Source organism: Oncorhynchus mykiss, chromosome 6 (genome assembly GCF_013265735.2).
Source record: "Oncorhynchus mykiss isolate Arlee chromosome 6, USDA_OmykA_1.1, whole genome shotgun sequence".
NCBI classification, from domain to species: Eukaryota; Metazoa; Chordata; class Actinopteri; order Salmoniformes; family Salmonidae; genus Oncorhynchus; species Oncorhynchus mykiss.
Window position 1 is genome coordinate 16,864,198 of NC_048570.1, and position 27,497 is coordinate 16,891,694.

General features: G+C 41.4%; 1 protein-coding gene across 1 annotated transcript in view; it reads left to right on the forward strand.

The window, feature by feature from the left end:
• The window catches only part of fibcd1 (fibrinogen C domain containing 1), a 119,442-nt gene that overhangs the window by 17,452 nt on the left and 74,493 nt on the right, over positions 1-27,497 (forward strand). The window contains exons 3-5 of the mRNA XM_036979470.1: positions 12,785-13,270; positions 22,674-22,833; positions 23,273-23,409. Coding sequence (XP_036835365.1) covers positions 12,785-13,270; positions 22,674-22,833; positions 23,273-23,409 — 783 coding nt within the window. The remainder of the gene's footprint in view (positions 1-12,784; positions 13,271-22,673; positions 22,834-23,272; positions 23,410-27,497) is intronic.

Sequence of the window (27,497 nt, forward strand, 5' to 3'; positions counted from 1 at the left end):
CTCCTCTTGATTCAGGCAAACTCTGATAGCTTTCTGGGATTATTCTCCCATGGCTCTGGTGTCCAAAGATCAAACTGTTTTCTTAATTTTTCCCCCGTGCCCTGCAGCCTTCTCCTACTATGAAAGTTTTATATTGACTTTATAAGTCTGGTTTAGGGGTTCAGATGACCATGCGCTAAATGGGCCCTCAGCAGTGTACTTTGGCAGGCAAAGCAACCAGAATAGACCATTCCGGGGGCAATATTTACCATTTGTTAGATGTTAAACAGACAAACATGAACTGTGCCGTCGAGTGAACCGTTCACTGTGTATGCATGGATGAGAATCATAGCATGTCAGTGCCAGCACGGTCACAGGGAGGCAACCAGCTCCCTCTTGAGTATGCTTGAGAATGTTCAGTGTTTGTCTTGAAGGTGAGCTAATTCACCCCTCTTATCTCTGGCACTTTCTGCCAGCTGCTGTTTCCAGATAGATTACTGTCAGATTGAGTCCACTGTATGTGTGGTAAGAACATTAGAAGGGCTCACCATGACTGACAGGGAGTGTGCTTTAACATGAGTTACCATCCCAAACAGAACACAGGATATCAAAATCTGAGGCAAAAACAACAACAACATATGTTTGGCTGCTGTCCGGGTTGCTTTTTTACCCCCTACTGTACACAGGTAGTGGTACACATTCTGTGACATTGACTGTGTCTGCATCTGCCCAAAGACTGATCTAGACCCCATGGTCTTTCCCCATTCCCAAGTGGAAGACAAACCACCCTCGACATCTGCACTGACATTCTAGAACACGGGGAGTGACCTTCTAGAACACTGAGAGCAGTCGAACCTCACGACAGCAGGTCAGTTAAGGGTTGTAACTGCTTCACTGAGGAGAGGCAGTTACATTTCCTGTATGATTTTTTAAATATTTGGTAAATACTTCCCATAAAAAATTATAATAAATGCAGCTCCTCTGGTAATTGTATTTGTATTTATTAGAGATTCCCATTAGTTGCTGCCAAGGCAGGGGTCCAAACACATTAAGGCACTTACATCTCACATAAATCAAAGATAAACAGTACATCATATATCATTATTACACCACTACATACAGTGCATTCGGACAGCATTCAGACCCCTTGACTTTTTCCACATTAAAGCCACTTAATCCAAAATGATTTAAATAGTTTCCCCCCCCCCTCATCAATCTACACACATAGATTTTTACATTTTTGCAAATATATACAATGGGGAGAACAAGTATTTGATACACTGCCGATTTTGCAGGTTTTCCTACTTACGGAATCTAAAATTACTTAAAAATCATACAATGTGATTTTCTGGATTTTTGTTTTAGATTCCGTCTCTCACAGTTGAAGTGTACGTATGATAAAAATTACAGACCTCTACATGCTTTGTAAGTAGGAAAAACTCCAAAATCGGCAGTGTATCAAATACTTGTTCTCCCAACTGTATATAAATAATATATATATATATATATATATATATATATATATATATATATATATATATATATATATATATATATATATATATATATAACTGAAGTATCACATTTACATAAGTATTCAGACCCTTTACTCAGTACTTTGTTGAAGCACCTTTGGCAGCGATTACAGCATCTTCTTGGGTATGATGCTACAAGCTTGGCACACCTGTATTTGGGGAGTTTCTCCCATTCTTCTCTGCAGATCCTCTCAACCTCTGCCAGGTCGCTGCACAACTATTTTCAAGATTCTCCAGAGATGTTCCATCCGCTTCAGGTCCGGGCTCTGACTGGGCCACTCAAAGACATTCAGAGACTTGTCCCGGCTGTGCCTTGGCTGTGTGCTTAAGGTCATTGTCCTGTTAGAAGATGAACCTTTACCCCAGTCTGAGGTCCTGAGCGCTCTGGAGCAGGTTTTCATCAAGGATCTCTCTGTACTTGTCTCCGTTCATCTTTCCCTCGATCCTGGCAAGTCTCCTAGTCCCTGCCTCTGAAAAACATCCCCACCGATAATGCAGATGATCCCATGATGCTGCCACCATCATGCTTCACTGTAGGGATGGTGCCAGGTTTCCTCCAGACGTGACGCTTGGCATTCAGGCCAAAGAGTTGAATCTTGGTTTCATCCGACCAGAGAATCTACCATAAAGGCCTGATTGGTGGAGTGCTGCAGAGATGTTTCTCCTTCTGGAAGGTCCTCCCATCTCCACAGAGGAACTCTGGAGCTCTGTCAGAGTGACTATTGGGTTCTTGGTCACCTCCCTGACCAAGACCCTTCTCCCCCGATTCCTAGGTTTGGCCGGGTGGCCAGCTCTAAGAAGAGTCTTGGTGGTTCCAAAATTCTTCCATTTATGATGGAGGCCACTGTGTTCTTGGGGACCTTCAATGCTGCAGACATTTTTTGGTACTTTTCTCCAGATCTTTGCCTCGACACAATCCTGTCCCGGAGCTCTACGGACATATCCCCCTAGTTGACATGCACTGTCAACTGGGGGACCTTTTATAGACAGGTGTGTGCCTTTCCAAATCATTTTCCGATCAATATATTTTACCACAGGTGGACTCCAATCAAGTTGTAGAAAGATCTCAAGGATGATCAATGGAAACAGGATGAACCTGAGTGTCATGTGTGCTCTCTCTCCGTCCTCTAAGTCACCAGGCTGCTCGTTATGGCTTACACCTGTCACCATCGTTACGCACACCTGCACGTCATCAGACTCACCTGGACTCCATCACCTCCTTGATTACCTTTACCTATATGTTACTATCTGTGGTTTCTTCCCCAGGCATTGTTTCTGTTCCTGTGTCATGTCTGTGCGTTTTTTTCGTGTGTCTTATTTTGTTTTATGGTGTGTTTATTTATTAAAACACTCACTCCCTGAACTTGCTTCCCGACTCTCAGCGCTACACTAAGCTCAATTTGGAGTCTCAAAGCAAAGGGTCTGAATACTTATGTAAGGAAGGTATTTCAGTTTTTTTTTATACAGTTGCAGAAATTTCTAAACCTGTTTTCGCTTTGTCATTATGGGTTATTGTGTGTAGATTGATGAGGGAAAAAATATATGTGATCCGTTTTATAATAAGGCTGCAATGTAACAAAATGTGGCAAAAGTGAAGGGGTCTGAATACTTTCCTAATGCACGGAATCTACAATACAAAATGTATTATATCACCATACAACAATATTATAATGTACTGTCTGTGTGTAGAGTGCGTGTGCTAGCTTGTGTGTGCGTGTGTGTTCTTCTGTTCCTCTGTGTGTGTGTGTGTGTGTGTGTGTGTGTGTGTGTGTGTGTGTGTGTGTGTGTGTGTGTGTGTGTTCACAGTCCCCGCTGTTCCATAAGGTGTATTTTTATCTGGTTTTTAAATCTAATTCTACTGCTTGCATCAGTTACCCAGTGTGTGATAGAGTTCCATGTAATCATGGCTCTATGTAATACTGTCCATCTCCCATAGTCTATTCTGGATTTGAGGATTGTGAAGAAATCTCTGGTGGCATGTCTTGTGTGGTATGTATGGGTGTCCGAGCTTTGTGCTAGTAGTTTAAACAGACAGCTCGGTGCATTCAGCATGTCAATATTTCTTGCAAAAACAAGTAGTGATGAAGTCAATCCATCCTCCACTTTGAGCCATGAGAAATTTGTAAATTTTATTAATGTTAGCTCTATGTGTACATTTAAGGGCCAGCTGTGCTGCCCAGTTCTGAGCCAATTGTAATTTTCCAAGGTTTCTCTTTGTGGCAGCTGACCACACAACTGAACAGTAGTCCAGGTGCGACAAAACTAAGGCCTGTAGGACCTTCCTTGTTGATATTTTGTTAAGAAGGCAGAGCAGCGCTTTGTTGTGGACAGACTTCTCCCCATCTTAGCTGCTGTTGTATCAACATGTTTTGACCATGACAGTTTCAAATCCAGGGTTACTCTAAGCAGTTTAGTCACCTCAACTTGCTCAATTTCCATGTTACTCATTACAATATTTAGTTGAGGTTTAGGGTTTAGTGAATGATTTGTCCCAAATACAGTGTTTTTAGTTTTGAAATATTTAGTACTAACTTATTCCTTGCCACACATTCTGAAACTAACTGCATGTCTGTGTTGATGTGCTTGCAGGTTGACATTTATTGGGATGAATCTTGTCCTGGAGGCAAAGTTGGGCAACTTCCACTAGATGGGCCAGCTACAAAGTCGAAAATGTACTATAATACATAAAAATGCATGAAAATAACTACTTTTTGGTCTTAATTTAAGGTTAGGGGTAGGCATAAGGTTAGCAGTATGATTAATGTTAAGGTTAGGGTTAGGTTTAAAATCAGATTTTATGTGGCTGTGCCAACTAGTGATACCCTTTAGAGCTGCCTCCAGTACAAGACCTCCCAATAAATATCAACCTGCGAGTGTGTGTGTGTGTGTGTGTGTGTGTGTGTGTGTATGTGTGTGTGTGTGTGTGTGTGTGTGTGTGTGTGTGTGTGTGTGTGTGTATGTGTGTGTGTGTGCTCGATCCAGGCCGTTTTGGCATGTACAGTACTGAAATTAAATTGCTGCTGCGTCAGCCTCGTAATTCCCAGCCGGCAAGTTTTTTGATTTGGTGCCAGGCTTTTAGCATGAGACACGTATCCTGGACCCTGTGCGCCCTCCCTGTACACATAGCATGGGTACACCATTAAGGCCAGCACCCCTGCTCATGTCACACCAGAGGGTCATGACCTTTATTATCCCTGCCTCTTTCTAATGGTGCAGAGATCTGAGCTAGCTTCGCCTCTGCCTCCCTCCACCTAGACTGTGTCTGAAATGCCACTCTATTCACAGTATAGTTTGCACTACGTTTGACCAGAGCCCAGGGTGCCATTCCAGACGCACCCTAGCTTCTGCTCTGACAACCTCCACATAGAAAACGGTAATGCACTTGAAGACATCCTGAGTACAAGCATGCTCTGTTTAAGTGAGGGCCACAGCTCAGAATTGCTCAGATCCAAGGTTATCTGCTCAAGTGGATTATTGTGTGTAGTGTTTCAGGCTGAGTCGTGATCTGGGAGCTATTAAACCATCGCCTGACAATGAATAGCCTGATAGCCTCCAAAATAGCATGGGTCAGCATTATGTAGTACAAGCATATATACTGGCTTTCTGCAGGAGAATACAGTGCCTTCAGAAAGTGATCATACCCCTTTACTTATTCCACATTTTGTTGTGATACAGCCTAAATTCAAAATGGATTTAATTATGAAAAACAGAAAACATGTTTAGAAATGTGTGCAAATTAATTGAAAATGAAATACAGAGATATCTAATTTACATAAGTAGTCACACCCCTGAATACATGTTAGAATCACCTTTGGCAACGTTTACAGCTATGTGTCTTTCTGGGAAAGTCTTCAAGAGCTTTGCACACCTGGATTGTACAATATTTGCTTTATTCTTAAAAAAATCTTTAAGCTCTGTCAAGTTGGTTGTTGATCATTGCTGGATAGCCATTTTAAAGTCTTGCCATTGATTTTTTAATCCAATTTAAGTCAAAGTGTTAAAAAGGCCAATCATGGACATTAATGTCATCTTGGTAAGTAACTTCAGTGTATATTTGTCTGTGTGTTTTAGGTTATTTTCCTGCAGAAGGTGAAATTGTCTTCCAGTGTCTAGTGGAAAGCAGCCTGGACCAAGTTTTCCTCATAGGATTTTGCCTGTGCTTAGCTCTATTCTGTTTATTTTTATTCCATATAAAACTCCCAAGTCCTTGCCGATGACAAGCATACCCATAACATGATGTAGCCACCATTAAGCTTGAAAATATAAAAAGTTGTACTCGGTGTTGTGTTGGATTTGCCCTAAACATAACGCTTTGTATTCAGGACATAAAGTTAAGTTCTTTGCCAATTGTTTGTAGTTTTACTTTAGTGAAAACAGGATGCATGTTTTGGAAAAAATGTTCAGGACAGGCTTCCTTCTTTTCACTCTGTCATTTACAGTTGAAGTCGGAAGTTTACATACGTACACTCCACACATTTCTTGTTAACAAACTATAGTTTTGACAAGTCGGTTAGGACATCTACTTTGTGCATGACACAAGTAATTTTTCCAACAATTGTTTACAGACAGATTATTTAACTTATAATTCACTGTATCACAATTCCAGTGGGTCAGAATTTTGCATACACTAAGTTGACTGTGCCTTTAAACAGCTTGAAAAATGTCAGAAAATGATGTCATGGCTTGTGAAGCTTCTGATATGGTAATTGACATAATTTGAGTCAATTGGAGGTGTACCTGTGGATGTATTTCAAAGCCTACCTTCAAACTCAGTGCCTCTTTGCTTGACATCATGGGGAAATCAAAAGAAATCAGCCAAGACCTCAGAAAAAAATTGTAGACCTCTGCAAGTCTGGTTCATCCTTGGGAGTAATTTCCAAACGCCTGAAGGTACCACGTTCATCTGTACAAACAATAGACCGCAAGTATAAACAGCATGGGACCATGCAGCCATCATACCGCTCAGGAAGGAGACGCTTTCTGTCTCCTAGAGATGAACGTACTTTGGTGCGAAAAGTGCAAATGAATCCCAGAATAACAGGACCTTGTGAAGATGCTGGAGGAAGCATGTACAAAAGTATCTATATCCACAGTAAAACGAGTCCTATATCAACATAATCTGAAAGGACGCTCAGCAAGGAAGAAGCCACTGCTCCAAACCCGCCATAAAAAAGCCAGACTACGGTTTGCAACTGCACATGGGGACAAACATCATACTTTTTGGAGAAATGTCCTCTGGTCTGATGAAACAAAAATAGAACTGTTTGGCCATAATGATCATTGTTATGTTTGGAGGAAAAAGGGGAGGCTTGCAAGCCGAAGAACACCATCCAAACTGTGAAGCACAGGAGTGGCAGCATCATGTTTTGGGGGTGCTTTGCTGCAGGAGGGACTGGTGCACTTCACAAAATAGATGGCTATAAGGGATATTCAATATCTCGCTTTTATTTTTACCCATCTACCAATAGGTGCTCTTTGTGGTTGAATCTGTGTTTGAAATTCACTGCTCGACTGAGGGACCTTACAGATAATTGTATGTGTGGGGTACAGAGATTAAGTAGTTGTTAAAAAGTAATGTTAGACGCTATTATTGCACACAGAGTGTGTCCAGCAACTTATTATGTGACTTGTTCAGAACATTTTCCTCCAGCACTTATTTAGGCTTGCCATAACAAAGGGGTTGAATACTTATTGACTCAAGACATTTCAGGTTTTAATTTTTTATGAATTTGTAAAAATGTCTAAAAACATAATTCCACTTTGACATTATCTGGTATTGTGTTTAGGCAAGTGACACATAATCTCAATTGAATCCATTTCAAATTCAGGCTGTAACACAACAAAATGTGGAATAAGTCAAGGGGTGTGAAAACTTTTTGAATGCACTTTACACTGTAGCTACCAAAAGCATCTGACTTCATTCTTAATGATCATCTCTAGCGAATGGGATATTAGAGGTCGGTTCAGTTTTGGTTTGTTTATTCATTTATTATTACGGTATTATTTGATTAGAATTATTATTATTACGGTCTCATATGGTTCATATGTGTTTAACCGCCTCTGCCTGTGGCCCGAAAGAACAGGTGCAATGTATTATGGTCATTGTAGTTAATTACCACATTTATGCACTGAACTAGGTTGAATATTTGCCTAATGAAAATTACAACTTCCAATCAGCCACAGTTTTTGACTTAACTTTTAGAGAAACGGCGTGTTGAGCTCACTGCAAAAAAATACTAAATGGAATTTTAGAAATTGAATCAACGTCGGTCAATTAGTTGTTTAACAACCCACCAAAAAACTAAATGTAATTTTATCGCTCAGCACTACCGCTTGGGAAGGTGGACGATATCATCTCCCATAGTGTTGATCACATGCATACAGTACCAGTCAAGAGTTTGGAAACACCTACTCATTTCAGGGTTTTTCTACATTGTAGAATAAAAGTGAAGACATCAAAACTCTGAAATAACACATATGGAATCATGTAATAACCAAAAAAGTGTTAAACAAATCTATATTTTAGATTTTAGATTCTTCAAAGTAGCCAACCTTTGTCTTGATGACAGTTTTGTACACTCTTGGCATCCTCTCAACCAGCTTCATGAGGTAGTCACCTGGACATCATTTAAATTAACAGGTGTACCTTGTTAAAAGTGAATTTGTGGAATTTCTTTCCTTCTTAATGCATTTTAGCTAATCAGTTGTGTTTTGACAAGGTAGGGGTGGTAAACAGAAGACCCTATTTGGTAAAAGACCAAGTCCATATTATGTCAAGAACAGCTCAAATAAGAGACGACAGTCGATCATTACTTTAAGACATGAAGGTCAATCAATCTGGAAAATTTAAAGAACTTAGTACAGTCGCAAGAACCATCAAGCGCTATGATGAAACTGGCTCTTATGATGACCGCCACAGGAAAGATAAGTTCATTAGCGTTACCAGCATCAGAAATTGCAGCCCAAATAAATGCATCACAGTGTTCAAGTAACAGACACATCTTAACATTAACTGTTTAGAGGAGACTGTGTGAATCAGGCCTTCGTGATCAAATTGCTGCAAAGAAACAATTTTTAGTTCCAACCGCTGTGTCTTTGTGAGATGCAGAGTAGGTGAACAGATGATCTCCGCATGTGTGGTTCCCATCATGAAGCATGGAGGAGGTGTGAGGGTGCTTTGCTGGTGACACTGTCAATTATTTATTTAGAATTCCAAGCACAGCTTGGCTACTTTTTTTACTTATTTTACCCAGTAAGTTGACTGAGAAGACATTCTCATTTACAGCAACAACCTGGGGAATAGTTACAGGGGAGAGGAGGGATGAATGAGCCAATTGTAAGTTGGGGGTGATTAGGTGGCCATGATGGTATGAAGGCCAGAATGTAAATTTAGCCAGGACACTGGGGTTAACACCCCTACTCTTACAATAAGTGCCATGGGATCTTTAGTGACCACAGAGAGTCAGGACACCCATTTATGTCCCACCCCTACACAGGGGAATGTCCCCAATCACTGCGCTGGGGCATTGGGATATTTTTTTTAGACCAGAGGAAAGGGTGCCTCCTACGGGCCCTGCAACATCACTTCCAGCAGCATCTGGTCTCCCATCCAGGGACTGACCAGGACCAACCCTGCTTAGCTTCAGAAGCAAGCCAGCAGTGGGATGCAAGGTGGTATGCTGCTGCATTTTGCAGTGACATGCCATCCCATCTGGTTTGCAGGCTGTGTAAGGGATATTTGACCAAGAAGGAGAGGGATGGAATGCTGCATCAGATGACCTGGCCTCCACAGTCATTTTACCTCGACCCAATTGAGATGGTTAGGGATGAGTTGGACTGCAGAGTGAAGGAAAAGCAGCCAACAAATGCTCAGCATATGTGGGAACGCCTTCAAGACTTTTGGAAAATCATTCCAGGTAAAGCTGGTTGAGAGTGTGCCAAGAGCCAAGAGTTTGCAAAGCTGTCATCAAGGCAAAGGGTGGCTTCTTTGAAGAATCTCACATTTAAAGTATATTTTGATTTGTTTTAACACTTTTTTGGTTACTACATGATTCCATATGTGTTATTTCATAGTTTTGATGTATTCACTAATTATTCTACAATGTAGAAAATAGTAAAAATAAAGAAAAACCCTTGAATGAGTAGGTGTGTCCAAACTTTTGACTGGTACTCTATGTGACATAATAATCTTATGACATGACAGAGTTCTAATATTTTTGCCAGTCTTTGTATTCTCATTTGTCCTTAATTCTAAGACTTATTTGAGGTGTAAAAAATGACAGTAAAACCCAGCACAATATTTACACACAAAAAACACAGGTCCTCCTCAAAATGTCCCTTCCTTTTAGGTTAGTCTCAATTCCATTGTGAGTACCTGACTGTTGTCACCCCCTGTCTCCTGTGTGAGTCAGTAGCAGTGACCTCCCCTAGTCCTAAGGTGTTCAGTGTCACTGCCTGTCTGGGCCCTGTCTGGCTACACTAGGTGAAACAGGAGAGAGGAGAGGAATGGAAAGGAGAGGTGAGGCGGAGTAGAGATAGAAGAAAGGATAGGTGGAGGGATGGAGGAGAGGAATAAGGGGGGCTCATTGTGTTCGACAGCTCACCGCTGGTGCTGCCCATGCCTGTTCTCCCAGTGAGCTTTTCTCTCTGCTGCATGGATGTATAAAAGCTGTTCTCAAATATTGTCTGTGCTCGGCAGAGTGTGCTTTTTCAATCCCAACCTCGGTGCCAAACAGGGCCAGAGGTGGCAGAGATGCCAAGATATGAGCGGCAGCTTTGACGTTGTCGTGTGTCGTGTGGACTAGCAGTGGTACAGCATCAGGACCCTCTCACTCTCTCTGAATGCTGGGCAGACTTGTCTTGCTTTGACGATTCAAGGGCACCAGGGCAGAATCGGATATGAGAGGTGACTACTTGTCTCGCTTTCAGATGCCTGTGGAGGAGAGTGCACACAAAGAGATTGCTGAGACACACACACACCCACACACACACACACACACACACACACACACACACACACACACACACACACACACACACACACACACCTCTTATGTGGCTGCTTTGGTGTTGTGTGAAAGGCTGATAATTCTTGCAGACAGGCGGCATTGTTGCTTTGGTCTAACAAATTGGTCGGGGACTCTTCCTCTTGTGCAGCATGGCGCAGTAAGCTGGGATCCTTTGTGAACATTAATTGTCTTTAAAATAAATATGACAATGCCTGCAGAGGATGCTGTGGAGGATAGTAAGTAGCTCCACACTCTGTGGAGGGGCCAGGCCGGGCCTTGTTTTAACAGGTTGGATGCTCCACTGCAGCAGTGGCACTAATTCAATGACTGGCTGTATTTCCCATTTCCTCTCTGATGCCGTGCCCAGCGGGCAAAACCGGCAGCAATGATGTAATTCTGACGTCTTATATGACGTCATGGTCAGGTTGAATGTAAACTGATGAAATGAAAAACACATTCTTAACTGGTATCAGATAACAACCAACATCCTTCCCAGATTGTCTTAATTTTTTCATGATTGACATCGTTACCTGGTTTTAATCTCGACATTTTACAACTCTGCAACCAGAAAACCAATTTACAACCACAAAATTATGTCATTATGACATCCCATGCCAAATTTTGTGAGCCTGGTAACTTTATAGAGTACATGCATTACTAAGAGGTTGTATATACTGTAGGAGGGAGCAGACATTAATGCCATGCTATTGGTGATGCAGTAGTGACAGAGCATGTACAGATGTAGGATCTTAATTTGATCACTCTTTTGTTGATAGGAATTTTCCTGCACAGCAAGAAATGCAAACTTGTGGTGTAGTTGTGTTTGAAAATGGCTTGTCAAGTTTCTAATTTCTACTTTGGCATTTCAGGCTTGATCTGCCCTTATAAAAAGGTATCAACCCCTACTAAAGTGTTATAATCCACATATTCATTCATATTTCCTTTAGCTGCAAGATTATTTTCCTGCTGTAGAAAACTTGCTCAAATTAAGATCCTACATCTGTAGGCCCCACTCACAAATAGAATAGTATGTCCACTCACTGCAGTAGTGCTGTAGCTGTCAGTATGTAGTGTTTGTAAGAGAATGCACAAGGAAAATGCATGAAAACATTGCTCTGGTATCACATGAGGGAGCAGTCTCTCCTATCAAGTAGAAGCAAATTTAAATGGGATTTGAAAAACAGCAGGAGGGGAACGCTTTTTCCTTGAAAAATAAACTATAAAGCAAGGCATTCAACATGGCAGTGACAGGGGTTCCTGAGCTGTAGTTTGGAACCACCAAGACTCGTATCGCTTAATTTTTCATTTCACTTATGTCATGATCACGGCAAGCCTATTGTAGTTCTTATTTATTTTCATATTCTATGACAATGGATGTCAATGGCATGTTAAGTATATTTAAAAATGTCAGAATTGTCTGTGTGTAAGGATTGTGAGGTTATGTGTCTAGTGGTTAGAGGGCTTTTCTATGAGTACACGGGTAAGAATCTGATTCGTTGAGACAAGGTTGGATCCTAAAGAATGTTTTCACATTTCAATCAACATTTATTCACAAGTTGAAAGGGAAATCATGTACAGTATTTCAGACAATCTATCAAAATGACATTATACAGCACATTTTGTCAATCTGTGCAGTGGTTTTACTATTTCTCACTTTTTGAAGGCCATAACTGAGATATGTTATTTGTCATTTATAAATCACATATTGATGTCAATGTAATGTATGCACGAAAGTTTGAGTAAGTTACACACACTTTTCTCATACTGATATTCAGCCTAAAAATCTATCTAGGTTAAGTTACTGTTCCTTCACTGCTGTGTTCTATTCTGGATGCTCATATAAACCCTTTATAAGGCGTGTATAGATATCAGTAGTTAGCCAACCATACTACAAAAGGTTGAATAGAATAGAATAGAATTACTTTATTTTTAGAGAATGAACTTCAGTTGTGGCAAGTAGGATGTGGCAAGTAAGATAAAGAAACATATAAACAGCAACTTTCACACATGACCCAATACAAATGCTGCCACACCGATTTATTATAATTTAAGAACCGTGCTATGCAAAATAAAAAATGTCAGACAATTCCATTTTTATTTTAAAAGCCGTACTTATCAATGTATAAATTATTTGTGAAGTATCTATGTAGCTCTTATGAAGCCTATATGAATGCTCTATAAAGCCAGTACAATTGTTTATTTAAAGTGGGACCTAATCTAATGCTATTCTCTCCTTTCTGGGTCTCTCTCCTTTCTCCCCAGAGGATGGGCTGTAGCTACTTCCTGTGCACCATCATGCTCTTCGTGGCCGTCCTCCTGGCCGTGACGGCAACGGGTACCATCCTCTTCATGAACCACTACCAAGCCCCGCCCCCCGGCACAAACAACGGCCCCCCACTCATCTCCACCAACCAGGATGAAGGCAACGCCCTGGTGACAGTCGAGCGGGGCGACGGCTCACGCATCAACATTTTCATCGACCCCAACTGCCCCGACTACAACAACAACTTCCTGCGGCTGGAGGGTGTGCAGACTTCACTGCTCCACTCGCTGACCGACCACGACACGAGCCTAAAGTCAGTGAAGGGCCAGGACCGAGCCTTGCTGGTGAAGTTGGCTGAGGAGGTGGCCAAGCTCTCGGCCCATGCCAGCCAGCTCAGGTTGGAGTACGAATCTCTAAGGCGAGGCCAGGGGAACCTGGGACAAGAGCTCAACACTCTGCAAACGGAGCAAGGCCGACTTATCCAGGTTAAAGCACATCCCTCAAAGCCCCATAGGCCCCAAAGCCCCATTCCTCATCTGACCCCTGGAAAGTGGGAGTTTAATGGTTACTTTGCTTAGTGGTGTCTTTCCACCAAAGTGACTTCCACAGCTGTCCCATTTTAGATTTTTCTAGCAGAGTATGTTCTGTACTCAAGTAATCCAGGTTAAGTATTGTGCTCAAGGGCATAACTGCACTATTCTCCACCTGACATTTAGGCCACAGACCTTCTGGTCAACCTTCTGCTAGTTACCATTCACTGCTTGCCTCTACTGCTGCATATGCTCATGAAACTCATACACTCTTGGAAAAAAGGGTTCCAAAAGGATTCTTCCTCTGTCCTCATAGGAGAATGCTTTTTGGTTCCAGGGAGAACCCTTTTGTACAACCCTTTTGGGTTCCATGTAGATCCCTCTGTAGAAAGCGTCCTACATGGAACCCAAAAGGGCTCTTCCTGGAACCAAAAGGGTTCTTCCTGCAACCAAAAAAGGGTTTTTAAAGGGTTCTCCTATTGGGACAGTCAAATAACCATTTTAGGTTCTAGATAGATACAGTGCATTCGGGAAAGTATTCAGACCGCTTCACTTTTGCCACATTTTGTTTGGTTACAACCTTACTTTAAAATGTATTGAATGAAACATTTCCTCATCAATCTACAAACAAAACTACATAATGACAAAGCAAAAACTGTTTTTACAAACTTTTGTAAATATATTACCAATAAAAAAACATAAATACCTCATTTACATAAGCATCCAGACTAGACATTGAGCTCAGGTGCATCTTGTTTCCATTGATTATCCTTGAGATGTTTCCAGAACTTGATTGGAGTCCATCTGTGGTAAATTCAATTGGATGAATATTATTTGGAAAGGCACACACCTATCTATATAAGGTCCCACAGTTGACAGTCAGAGCAAAAACCTAGCCATGAGGTCAGAGGAATTGTCCGTAAAGCTCCGAGACAGGATTGTGTCGAGGCACAAATCTAGGAAAAAGTACCAAAACATTTCTGCAGCATTGAAGGTCCCCAAGAACACAGTGGCCTCCATCATTGCCTCTACTGTGGAAGAAGTGGAAGAAGTTTGGAACCACCAAGACTCTTCTTAGAGCTGGCCGCCCAGCTAAACTGAGCAATCGGGATCTACATGGATCTACATGTTTGAGAGTGTGAGTTGGAAGCAGACGTTACATCTGTAACATAACAAAATGTGGAAAAGTCAAGGGTTCTGAATACTTTCCGAATGCACTGTATTTACTCTTTACAGGTTTTTGGTTTGAATAATAGCTTAAAAGTTTAACAACCATGGAAAACAGCCCCAGACCGTTATTCTTCCTCCACCAAACTTTACAGTTGGAACTATGCATTGGGGCAGGTAGTGTTCTACTGGCATCCGCAAAAAAGCCAGATTTGTCCATCGACTGCCAGATGGTGAAACATGATTCATACCACTTTGAGGCTGAGCCGTTGTTGCTCCCAGACATTTCCACTTCAGAATGAAAGCACTTACAGTTGATCGAGACAGCTCTAGCAGGGCAGAGATTTGACAAACTGACTTGTTGGAAAGGTGGCTTCCTATGATGGTGCCACGTTGAAAGTCACTGAGATCTTCAGTAAGGTCCTTCTACTGCCATTGGTTGTCGATGGAGATTGCATGGCTGTGTGCTCGATTTCATACACCTGTCAGCAACGGGTGTGGCTGAAATAGCCGACAGTACTAGTCAAAAGTTTGGACACACCTACTCATTCAAGGGTTTTCTTTATTTTTACTGTTTTCTACATTGTAAAATAATAGTGAAGACATCAAAACTATGAAATAACACATATGGAATCATGTAGAAACAAAAAAAGTGTTAAACATATATTTTATATTTGTGATTCTTCAAAGAAGCTACACTTTGCCTTGATGAAAGCTTTGCACACTCTTGGTATTCTCTCAACTAGCTTCATGAGGTATTCACCTGGAATGCATTTCAATTAGCAGGTGTGCCTTGTTAAAAGTTAATTTATGGAATTTCTTTCCTTCTGAATGCGTTTGAGCCGGTCAGTTGTGTTGGGACAAGGTAAGGGTGGTATACAGAAGATAGCCTATTTGGTAAAATACCAAGTCCATATTATGTCAAGAACAGCTCAAATAAGCAAAGAGAAACGACAGTACACCATTACTTTAAGACATAAAGGTCAGTCAATAGGGAAACATACAAGAACTTTGAAAGCTTCTTCAAGTGCAGTCATGAAACTGGCTCTCATGAGGATTGCCACAGGAAAGGAAGACCCAGAGTTACCTCTGCTGCAAAGGATAAGTTCATTAATGTTACCAGACTCATAAATTGCAGCCCAAATAAATGCTTCACAAAGTTCAAGTAACAGACACATCTCAGCATCAACTGTTCCGAGGAGACTGCTTGAATCAGGCCTTCATGGTTGAATTGCTGCAAAGAAACCGCTACTAAAGGACACGAATAAGAAGAGACTTGCTATGGCCAATAAACACAAGCAGTGGACATTAGATGGGTGGAAATATGTCCATTGGTCTGATGAGTCCAAATTTGAGATTTTTGGTTTCAACCGGTGTGCCCAAAGTAAACTGCCTGTTACTCAGGCCCAGAAGCTAGGATATGCATATAATTGGTAGATTTGGATAGAGAACACTCTAACGTTGTTAAAATTATGTCTGTGAGTATAACAGAACTGATATGGCAGGCAAAACCCAGAGGACAAACCAAAAAATTCAACCTACCACTATTTTCAATGGCTGTCACTTTTATTATAAGGTGAAGTCCTCCCAGATTGCAGTTCCTAGGGCTTCCACTAGATGTCAACAGTCTTTAGAAAGAGTCTCAGGCTGGTTTTGGAAAAATTCACCAGAAATTGTAGTTTTTCTAGGTGGCTCCCATTTTGGCTGTAGTGTTTCCAAGCGCGTGAATGAGAGCGCGTTCTTTGGTATTTTTCTCCGGTAAAGACAATAACGATTCTCTGTCTTAAATTTTATTGTTTATTTATGTGTTAGGTTACCTAAGGTTTGATTATAAACGTTGTTTGACTTGTTTGGAAAAGTTTATTAGTAACGTTTGGGATTCATTTTGTATGCATTTTGATGGAGGGAACACTGGGTGGATTATTGACTGAAGCGCGCCAGCTAAACTGAGTTTTTATGGATATAAAGAAGGACATTATCGAACAAAAGGACCATTTATGATGTAACTGGGACCTTTTGGAGTGCCAACAGAAGAAGATTGTCAAAGGTAAGTCATTTATTATATCGCTATTTCTGACTTTTGTGACGCACCTGCCTGGTTGAAATATGTTTTTCATGGTTTTGTATGCGAGACGCTGTCCTCAAATAATCGCATGGTGTGCTTTAGCCGTAAAGCCTTTTTGAAATCTGACACAGCGGCTGGATTAACAAGAAGTTAAACTTTATTTTGATGTATTACACTTGTGATTTTATGAAAGTTAAATATTTATAATTCTGTAGTTTGAATTTCGCGCTCTGCAGTATAACCGGATGTTGGCCAGGTGGGACACTACCGTCCCACCTGCCCCCAGCATGGCTACCACAGCATTCTGCAGCGATACGCCATCCTATCTGGTTTGCGCTTAGTGGAACTATCATTTGTTTTTCCACAGGACAATGACCCAACACACCTCCAGGCTGTGTAAAGGCTTTTTGACCAAGAAGGAGAGTGATGGAGTGCTGCATCAGATGACCTGGCCTCCACAATCACCCTACCTCAACCCAATTGACATGGTTTGGGATGAGTTGGACCTCAGAGTGAATGAAAAGCAGCCAACAAGTGCTCAGCATATGTGGGAACTCCTTCAAGGCTTTTAGAAAAGCATTCTCGATGAAGCTGGTTCAGAGAATGCCAAGAGTGTGCAAAGCTGTCATCAAGGCAAAGGGATGACTACTTAGAATAATCTCAAATTTAAAATATATTTTGATTTGTTTAACACTTTTTTGGTTCATAGTTTTGATGCCTTCACTATTATTCTACAATGTAGAAAATAGTATAAAAAAACTTCAATGAGTAGGTGTGTCCAAGCTTTTGACTGGTACTGTATGCTGTTACTAATAGAGGACAACTTGTCTGTTCTGCTATTTTGATATGAACAGTTAGTTTTCCCATCAGCACTAATTTCAAACTCACGCATTTGATCAATCCCCATTGTGATAAGAATGAGATTTTTTTAAATGAAATCTGCAATATCCCACTGGCAGCCTGACAGCGGGAGGAGTTCATTCTCAAGTACCTGTGTTAACATTTGTCGAAAGCACACACGCACATATAAAAACACATATAAACACACACACACCATTATCACTGTGAGTTTCTCACTAATACAAAATACACCATTGTAATCCGATTAGTCCTGGATCAGGAAGACAATAACACTGTCTGTACACATTTACCGTAACATAGTGTATATCGTTTTTTGGGGGGCAGTCTGACTGCTGTTGCTCGGCCATTGTAAGACTTGCTTATCAACTCTGTGGACAGAGGTGTGACCAGTGTCATTTTAAACTCTGCATCAACGTGGGTGTGTTTATTAGGGCATTCAATGGAAAACATTTAAAAACTCTTTGCAACACAGTCCATTTTCCTCTAATGAACACGACCTACTGTATGAGTTAATGCGCAGTGGACTTTTCTTAGCACCGTTCAGATCAGTCAATTTTTATTACGTTTTCTCACAAGAAAGAAAATTATGCTTGAGTCCCATTAGGGAGGTGATAACCTAGAGAATAAGCTATAGTCACATCCCAGGGGCTGCTCTGCCTCCAGCAGGCTTTAGATCTACCAGGGGACGGATACATACACTCACCGTATAGAATGTGAATATTTATTTGCTGAGGAAGGCTCAAGGTTAGGTACTTTTATCTTGTCATAAACGTGTTACATAGTGGTTCTTTTCAGGGGGTAAAGAATAAACACACCATAAATTGTATTCATAGCACAGGGGCATTTTCACTTGCGATTACCAAATGATCCTTTCATTGGTTGAGTGAGTCTCACACACACAACATATTTAGTTTTTGTCACTATTGATTCGAGAGTGATTTTGAAGAATCTGAACTGAGGACCCAACATGTATACAGAACAGGATACCAATGATCCCTCAAACACCTATCAAAAAGGGGATTATTCATGGTGAATGAGTCAGGTGAAGCTGCTGCAGTATTGGCATTTATCATGCATTTTCAATGCTGTTGTTCCCCTCTCTAATCAATAGAGGAGCTTTCATCTCCTACTGAATGGTAATGGTGATATGCTAAGTATGTGTCCTCTGAGTGCCTTTGAAACCCGGATGGCAATGTAACCCTGGGAGCCTGACTCTGCACAGGAGCCCTGTCACTAATGAGGCCTGAAGACACCCTATAGCCCCCTCATTATCTCAATACACACACACCATCTGCGTGGAAAATACAAAATGCTTTATACTATAGACTACATATTGTAGGATACTGTTCATATGATACTGTAGCAGCAGAAGGTGAAATGCAAAATACAAAGCAACAAATCATCAAGATCCATGCAACAGTAACTAGAGCCTAAATTGCACCAGAGTATGTCGGGATGCAGACAATACCGTCTTCCATAGCCTAGTTGTCAAACCTTTTAAAGGCCTATTGTGGTCAAAATTATGTTGTTCCTGTGTTTAATATCATATTGTACGACAGCTGATGAAACTAACACTGTAAAAGTGTGAAAACATTTGATCAGAGTTATTTCCTGATAGTTGCTGGTTGAAAATACAATCTACACAGGACCTTCTAATCAGCAGGTTTTCATGGGCGGGAGTTTGTGCTTTTCCATGGTTAATAGACCAATAACAAAGCGAGTTCCAAACAGCTGGTTTCAAATGTTCCCTCCCCACTCAGATCACACGCAGTCCTAGCAAAATTCTTGCTTGAGAAATATTTGTTGGCTAAAATGCCCCCCCCCCCAAAAAAAAGCCATTTTGAATGAAAATCTATTACAGTAGCAATCGGTGACAGATTTCCATGTGAATATTCTAGAACTCGCATAAAGAACATATGCCATTTTCACAGCAGTGATGTGTTTCCACCAAACTGACATGTTGTGGATAAAAGTCTGTGCGTGATTACACACAAAATATACTTTTTCGCTTACGTTTTCATTTACAGAATAAAAATCTAAAGTTCAATGTGTTTCCATCGCATTTTCAGCTCTGCCGATAGTTTTGTCACAAAAACTGTGTTAAATAGCAAATGTGCCTACTCTGGTTTTGGCACGTGCACTCTAGCCAACGGCTCACAGATACAGTGCAGCTAGGGGAGTCTGCATGATGAGATTATTATGGATAAGAGCGAGAATATTTTTATTTGTCAAACGGCAGTCAAGCTTTAATCATCATGTCACCAGAATAAGATCCTCAAAATGTATTGGAAAGGAGCAGCTAGCTCATCACCGGGCACTCTCGCCACCCTGTGAGAGTTCATCTGTAGCCTAATAAACTGCATAGTTTCTCGAGTCATAGTGGGAGAACCACACACCATATTATCGTGTGACTCCAAGTTTACTTATGATGGTTATTATATCAATTTTTGCGCATAAAGGCGTTTCCACCAGCAGTTCTCTTGGATTAAACTACAAAATGGAAAAAGAGATCTACTGTACTTTTCTAACCTGCTGTCTTTTCTACCCTTTACCAGGGGGAATCAAAACAGCTAAGTAGGCCATAATTAAGCAATAATACATTAGAGACCATGTGTTGTGACATTTGTATCATGGCTGTGACGTGGTCATAACCCTGAGATTAAACCAATCTATTATGACCTGTCTATGGAAATATGAGACTCTTACATGTTGGTTGTTTTGTTCTAAGACGCCCACTAGCCTCACAAGACTCGTCTGAAGGTAGCCAAGTACCAGTAAAAAAAAATGAAGGGAAGTATTTCGTTTATGGAAGTACTGTAGTTTAGTGCCTAAAAAAAGGGGTTACATTTAAGAATAGATATATCATTTCCTGATCTTCAGATATAGGACAAACACTTCAAAACAAACTACCTTTTGATTTATTTTATGACTGTTTTATCTGTTTCTCCATGTATGAATCTGTTATTCAATGTGTTTCTATGGGCTATTAGCGCTAAGGACAAATTCTATGTTTCATCAAATAAATGTTATACATATATATATATACTGTATATTTTATAACTAAAGGGGTCCTAAAATTCCAAATCAAATATCTAAATGATCCTTGGTATGAACATCTCAAAACAATTCCATATTGTTCTTAGTCGAACTTTGTAGGTTGCTATGGCAAGCAAAAATGGTATCATAAGGAGTGTGAGGTATAGGGGCTGTGAAACTATCTTTGCGGTCCTTTCTAGGGTAGTGGTTTTTCGATAAATGTCACATATATTATTTGCAGGGCATCATTTGTAAACAGTTGTGGTAGAAGTGGATGGTTCCAGAGTCTGGTCTATTGGTACAGTAGTGCTGCTGACTTTAAACCATATCCCCTAGGAATTCTAAACCTGTTTGAGCCCTTCCTATCTAACTACCCCCTCTGCATCTGTCTCCTTATCTCCTTTCTACCACGCTGTCCTAAATAATGGAATACCAAAGGGAATTGGAATTTCGATCTCCTTAAAAAAAGGAATAGAGGTGGTGCTGTAGTAGTTCACTACCTGCTGGGAGTTCACAGTCCTGCAAGAGCTCTGCTGCATATCGTCACTTTATTATCAAAGTAAGCTCATTAGAACGACCACTACAGGCGATAGATACCCAGTCCGTCGCTACAGTGCTACATTCCATCAGGGCCGGGGTGATTATAGCCTCTGTTACAGAAACAAACGTCTCTGCCCTTTGCCGTCTCTACCCTCGCATAGTCATAGGAATCAAGAAGGAGGCATGACTCACCTCGATTCATATGTCACCCGAGCCGTTAAATTAATACTGGCTGGCACTTCTCCCCCTCCCTTGTCCCTGCCCTCTTTTCAAGTGGCATCCGCTCACTGACAGCCAGCCCAACTCTGCTGCACAGTCACATTTACATTCACACACCGAGTGTCGGAGACCCAAAGCCTAAGCTGTAGAAACACTCTCAGACGAAATTGACATTTAAAGACTAGAGCCGAGGCCTTCTTCCTCATACAAGGTAGCAGGTAAATGCGAGGAGTGTCGTTGTGCTTTCCAGGCAGCGCTTCCTGGGAAGCCATTTGACAGTGTTGAGAATAGTAGCCAGAGGGAGATAAGAAAAACGGTTTTGGAGGAAAGGAGAGAGAGGTGGGGGAATTTATTTATTGATTTCAATGGAGAGACCTCTGGATGTGTTTTCTGTTATTAAGGTGGTAATAACTGAATCTCAAAGCACAGTGTAATTTTTAGATTTGGCACCCCCTTGTCATATTTATAGTTATTTTTTATGTAGAGCACATATGATTTAAAATTATGATTGTAGGCCTACATCACGTTTTCCAAGCCGAGAGTTCGAGCAAATCCTATCCTAGAGCAAAATATGTCATTGCACATTTTTTCAAGACGACCTATTGCTGTAAGTACACATACTGTGGAACCACTGCTCATAGTTTTATATTCACAAAGTACAGTATCAAACTGCTGTAGGAGTTGCTACTGTGTGAGAAGAGAGAGGGCTTCAGCAGATCAGAGAAGAGAGGAGTGGAGTGTACACCTCCTGTGGTTAGCATGTATTTTTCATACTAGCATTGTCGTTTGAGGCCCACTCGTGATTGACAGGCAAGTGTCGTTGCTACAGAAGCATGTTAGGGAGGGGGCGGGTGGGGAAGAGGGGGACGGACATGTGGGAGGGAATATGTGCAGAGAGTGATCATGTTTTCACCATGTGCACAGGAAGTGCGCTCCCGTCGGCTGTCATCAATGTCAACCCCGGGGCATTGTGGGTCTCCAAAGAGTTCCTATGTCACCTCTCCTTACTGTAGCCTTAACCTCATACAACCATCCGGGATGTCTTGCAAGCCTACATTCTGTTTCGCTACTCAGATTCCAGTCTAGTAATTACGAGGCTACTGTGGACTTCCTAAAACATTCTCATTCTAATGAATGAACACTCACACTCAGGGAGATCCCTTTTCTAATTACATTTACTCCCAATTGTGTGGGGTGTGCTGTTAGTCCTATGTCTATCAAGGGAAATGTAATCTAATTTGTGTGTGTGTGTGCGTGTGTGTGTGTGTGTGTGTGTGTGTGTGTGTGTGTGTGTGTGTGTGTGTGTGTGTGTGTGTTTGTGTGTGTGTGTGTGTGTGTGTGTGTGTGTGTGTGTGTGTGTGTGTGTGTGTGTGTGTGTGTGTGTGTGTGTGTGTGTGTGTGTGTGTTGTTGAGTTGTTTTTCCAACTACGGAGTGGGTGTTTAATGAAAGGTTTGTGTGTTTGTTTCCAGCTGCTGTCTGAGAGCCAGATCAACATGGTGAAGGTGATGAACTCAGTGAACGATGCTCTCAACTCCATGCAGAAGGAGACAGGGAACCTGAAGAGCAAGTTCAAGGCAGACCTCCAGAGAGCACCTGTTCGCAGTGCCCGGCCCAAAGGCTGCTCCAATGGTAGGCCTATGGATGGACACCAGTGGTGGCTGGTGGAAGGAGAAAAGGGCAATGAGTGCATGGACATCTCCTAACTACACCATGTCAGCTGTAGAAATGGTTGATCTTTTGAGCTGAAGTAAACCATATGTTTGGCCAACTAGATGTATTTAATGCCTGACAAGGCTATTTCACAATTTCACTAGAAGGAAAAAAAGCACAGCTTCATACTGAAATATGTTTGCATACTACACCTCTGATACCACAAATTATTTTTGTAAAAAAATTGCATTTCTATAAAGTACAGGATTTGGACATGATGAAGTGAAGCTGTCTGGACAGATTCAGACGGCTGACTATTAAGTGAAGAAAATGTTGGAGCTCACTGGTTTCATTTAATAATTTATATGATAAAATCCAGGATTTAAAAGTTAATCTGGTGTCTATCTGATCTCGCTAGGCTCCAGACCTCGGGACTGCAGCGATATCTACGCAAGTGGTCAGCGGGAGGACGGGATCTACTCTGTCTTTCCCATGCACTACCCTGCTGGTTTCCAGGTCTTCTGTGACATGACAACGGACGGAGGAGGATGGACGGTGAGTGTCTGATCCCTGTATCAACCTGTGTCACGCCCAGCTGTTGCGTAGGAGAAACGACGATGTTCATGTATGGTCCCAGCAAACCGGGAACATTCCCAGAACATTAGCTAAGATTCCCTATAAAGATGCATGATGCAAAAATGGCTCTGCCATTTTCTGGTTGCTAAAATTCTAATAGTTCCACTGTTTTCAGTTTATGTGACAAAACAAGAAATGATAGTGTAGAGAATCATTGTACCATCTAAACCGCTATGAAATATATTTGACATAACCAAAAATATAGTATTTCCAAGATTAAGTACTGTTCAAGTGAAATAATGTGCATATTGTCAACATATGAAGTGCAAAAAAAATATGGTTGTTTTTGTATGATTAAACGCTGTTGAAATACAATTAAAATTAAAATGCCTCAAATTTCCATTCAAACATCATGGGGATGTATTCCAAACGGCTTTAAGGAATACACATTTGCATGCTAAGAATGTTGTGGTAATATTAGGTCAAACTTAAAAATAACATGTTCTTGAAATGTTCTGAGGACCTTCAAGACAAAGTCTTGGCATAAGCTTGCCTTCTAGGCAGAGTCGCAAAGAAAAATACATATCTCAAACTGACTAAGATGGGCAAAAGAACAGAGACACTGGACAGAGGAACTCTGCCTAGAAGGCCAGCATCCCGGTGTCGTCTCTTCTCTGTTGCCAATGAGACTGATGTTTTGCGGGTACTATTTAATGAAGCTGCCAGTTGAGGAATTGTGAGGCGTCTGTTTCTCAAACTAGACACTCTAATATACTTGTCCTCTTGCTCAGTTGTGCACCGCTCCTCTTTCTATTCTGGTTAGAGACAGTTTGCGCTGTTCTGTGAAGGGAGTAGTTCACAGCGTTGTATGAGATCTTCAGTTTCTTGACAATTTCTCTCATGGAATAGCCTTCATTTCTCAAAACAAGAATAGACTGACGAGTTTCAGAAGAAAGTGCTTTGTTTCTGCCCATTTTGAGCCTGTAATCGAACCCACAAATGCTGATGCTCCAGATACTCAACGAGTCTAAAGAAGGCCAGTTTTATTGCTTCTTTAATCAGAACAACAGTTTTCAGCTGTGCTAACATAATTGCAAAAGGATTTTCTAATGATCAATTAGCCTTTTAAAATTATAAACTCGGATTAGCAAAAACAACGTGCCATTGGAACACAGGAGTGATGGTTGCTGATAATGGGCCTCTGTACGCCTATGTAGATATTCCATAAAATATCTGCTGTTTCCAGCTACAATAGTGATTTACAACATTAAGAATGTCTACACTGTATTTCTGATACATTTTTTGTTATTTTAATGGACAAAAAAATTGCTTTTCTTTCAAAAAGAAAGACATTTCTAAGTGGCCCCAAACATTTGAACGGTAGCGTATATATTTTTATAATATTTTTTTTGCAAAAAGTTAGGGCTTGAATGACGGGTCGCCACTGACAGTTTAGCAGTTACTCCGGTCGGCCCCAGTGTCAATAAATTAATCAAACCAAAAGCTTACCTTGACTTGGAAAAGTTCCAGTGTTGGATAGTCATAGCCAGCTAGTTAACATAGCATCCCTCTCTGCTTGAGTTGGCTGAACTATCTTTTGCTTTCAGTACTAAATTAATTTTCTGATCCTTTGATTGGGTGGACAACATGTAATTTCATGCTGCAAGAGCTCTGATAGGTTAGAGGTTTCCTCCGGAAGTTGTCATAATTACTGTGTAAAACAATGGAAGGGGGTGAGAACCATACGCATCCTAGGTTTTGTTTTGAAGTTAATGTACCTAGAGGAGAATGGAAGCTAGCTGTCTTCTGGGTACACCATGGTGCTACCCTACAGAGTGCTGTTGAGGCTACTATAGACCTTCATTGCAAAACAGTGTGTTATAATCAACTATTTGGTGACGTGAATATATTTAGTATAGTTTTATCTAAAAAGGATAATAATAGGCAGGCAGGCAGGCAGGCAGACAGGCAGACAGGCAGGCAGACAGGCAGACAGGCAGGCAGGCAGGCAGGCAGACAGGCAGACAGGCAGGCAGACAGGCAGACAGGCAGGCAGGCAGACAGACAGGCAGGCAGGCTGTCAGGCAGGCAGAGAGATGCAAGCACCAAACCAACTTTATTTGTTTATTTTTACTTGAGTCACAGAGCAGTTAAAAGTATGGCCTTTTCTAAAAGTATTACTCACTAATTCATCAAACACATAGGAGCTTTAATAGTGGTCCGCAAACTATTAGAAAAGTTCTAATTAAGTCTAACTTTTCAGGGTATGTTTGGACACATTCATTTCTGTTATTGTCATGCTGAAACAGAAAATGTCCTTCCCTAAACTGTTGCCACAAAGTTGGAAGCACAAAATCGTCTAGAATGTCATTCTATGCTGTAACGTTAAGATTTCCCTTCACTGGAACTAATGGGACTAGCCCAAACCATGAAAACAGCCACAGAACATTAATCCTCCTCCACCAAAGTTTACAGTTGGCACTATGTATTCGGGCAGGTAGCGTTCTCTTGGCATCTGCCAAACCCAGATTAGTCTGTTGGACTGCCAGATGGGGAAGCGTGATTCACCACTCCAGCAGACTCATTGCATTGCGCATGGTAATCTTAGGCTTACAGTATGTGCGGCTGCTCGACCATGGAAACCCATTTCACGAAGCTCCCTACGAACAGTTCTTGTGCTGACGTTGCTTCCAAAGGCAGTTTGGAACTCGGTAGTGATTGTTGCAAAAGAGGACAGACCATTTTTAATGCCCTACACGCTTCAGCACTCGTTGGTCCAGTTCTGTGAGCTTGTGTGGCCTACCACTTCATGGCTGAGCTGTTGTTGCTCCTAGACATTTCCACAATAACAGCACTTAGTTGACTGGGGCAGCTCTAGCAGGGCAGACGTTTAATGAACTGACTAGTTGGAAAGGTGGCATCCTATGACGGTGCCACATTGAAAGTCACTGAGCTCTTGGAGATTGGAGATTGTTTGGCTGTGTGCTCAATTTTATACACCTGTCAGCAACGAGCATGGCTGAAATAGCAGAATCCACTAATTTGAAGGGTTTATCCACATACTTTTGGCCATGTAGTGTATTTTCTCTGAGGCAGCCTGATGTTGATAAGGTGATAAAGTGAACAGAACAACCACTTAGTGGTTCTTTGTAGTATAATTGGTAGAAAATGGCGCTTGTAACATCAAGATAGTGAGTTAGATTCCCGGGACCACCCATCCATAAAATGTATGCACACATAACTGTAAGTAGCTTTGGATAAAATCTTCTGCTAAATGGCATATATTATTATTATTACAAGCCAGAGTGAGTTGGCAGATGTCACTCAGATCACTCTGATTTCAGTTACATGTTGAGGCTTAACATCAGCTGTGGTGGTGAAGGAAAGGGTTACCTGCTAATAAACATTTAATATAACATTTAATATATATATATATATACTGCATATATATATATATATATATATATATATATATATATATATATATATATATATATATTATTTTTTGTGTACTTTTACCCCATTTTTTACCAATTGGTAGTTACAATCTTGTAACTCCCCTTGCAACTCCCCTATGGACTCGGGAGAGGCAATGGTTGAGAGCCATGCATCCTCCGAAACACGACCCTGCCAAGCCGCACTGCTTCTTGACACACTGTTCGCTTAAGCCAGCCGCACCAATGTGTCGGTGGAAACACCGTCCAGCTGGCGACTGGGGTCAGCTTGCAGGCGCCTGGCACGCCACAAGGAGTCGCTAGAGCACGATGGGACAAGGAAATCCTGGCCGGCCAAGCCCTCCCCTAACCCGGAAGACACTGGGCCAATTGTGCGCCGCCTCATGGGTCTCTCGGTCACTGAGGCTCTGACACAGCCTGGGATCGAATCCAGGTCTGCGATGCAGTGCCTTAGACCAGTGCGCCGCTCGGGAGGCCCCCTGCTAATAAACTTTTTGATAATTAACCGTCCCCCTGGTGGAAGCTCCATAACCAGGCCTTCTTTTAGATGAGCTCCTGAGTGGCGTAGCGATCTAAGGCACTGCATCTCAGTGCTAGAGGTGTCACTACAGA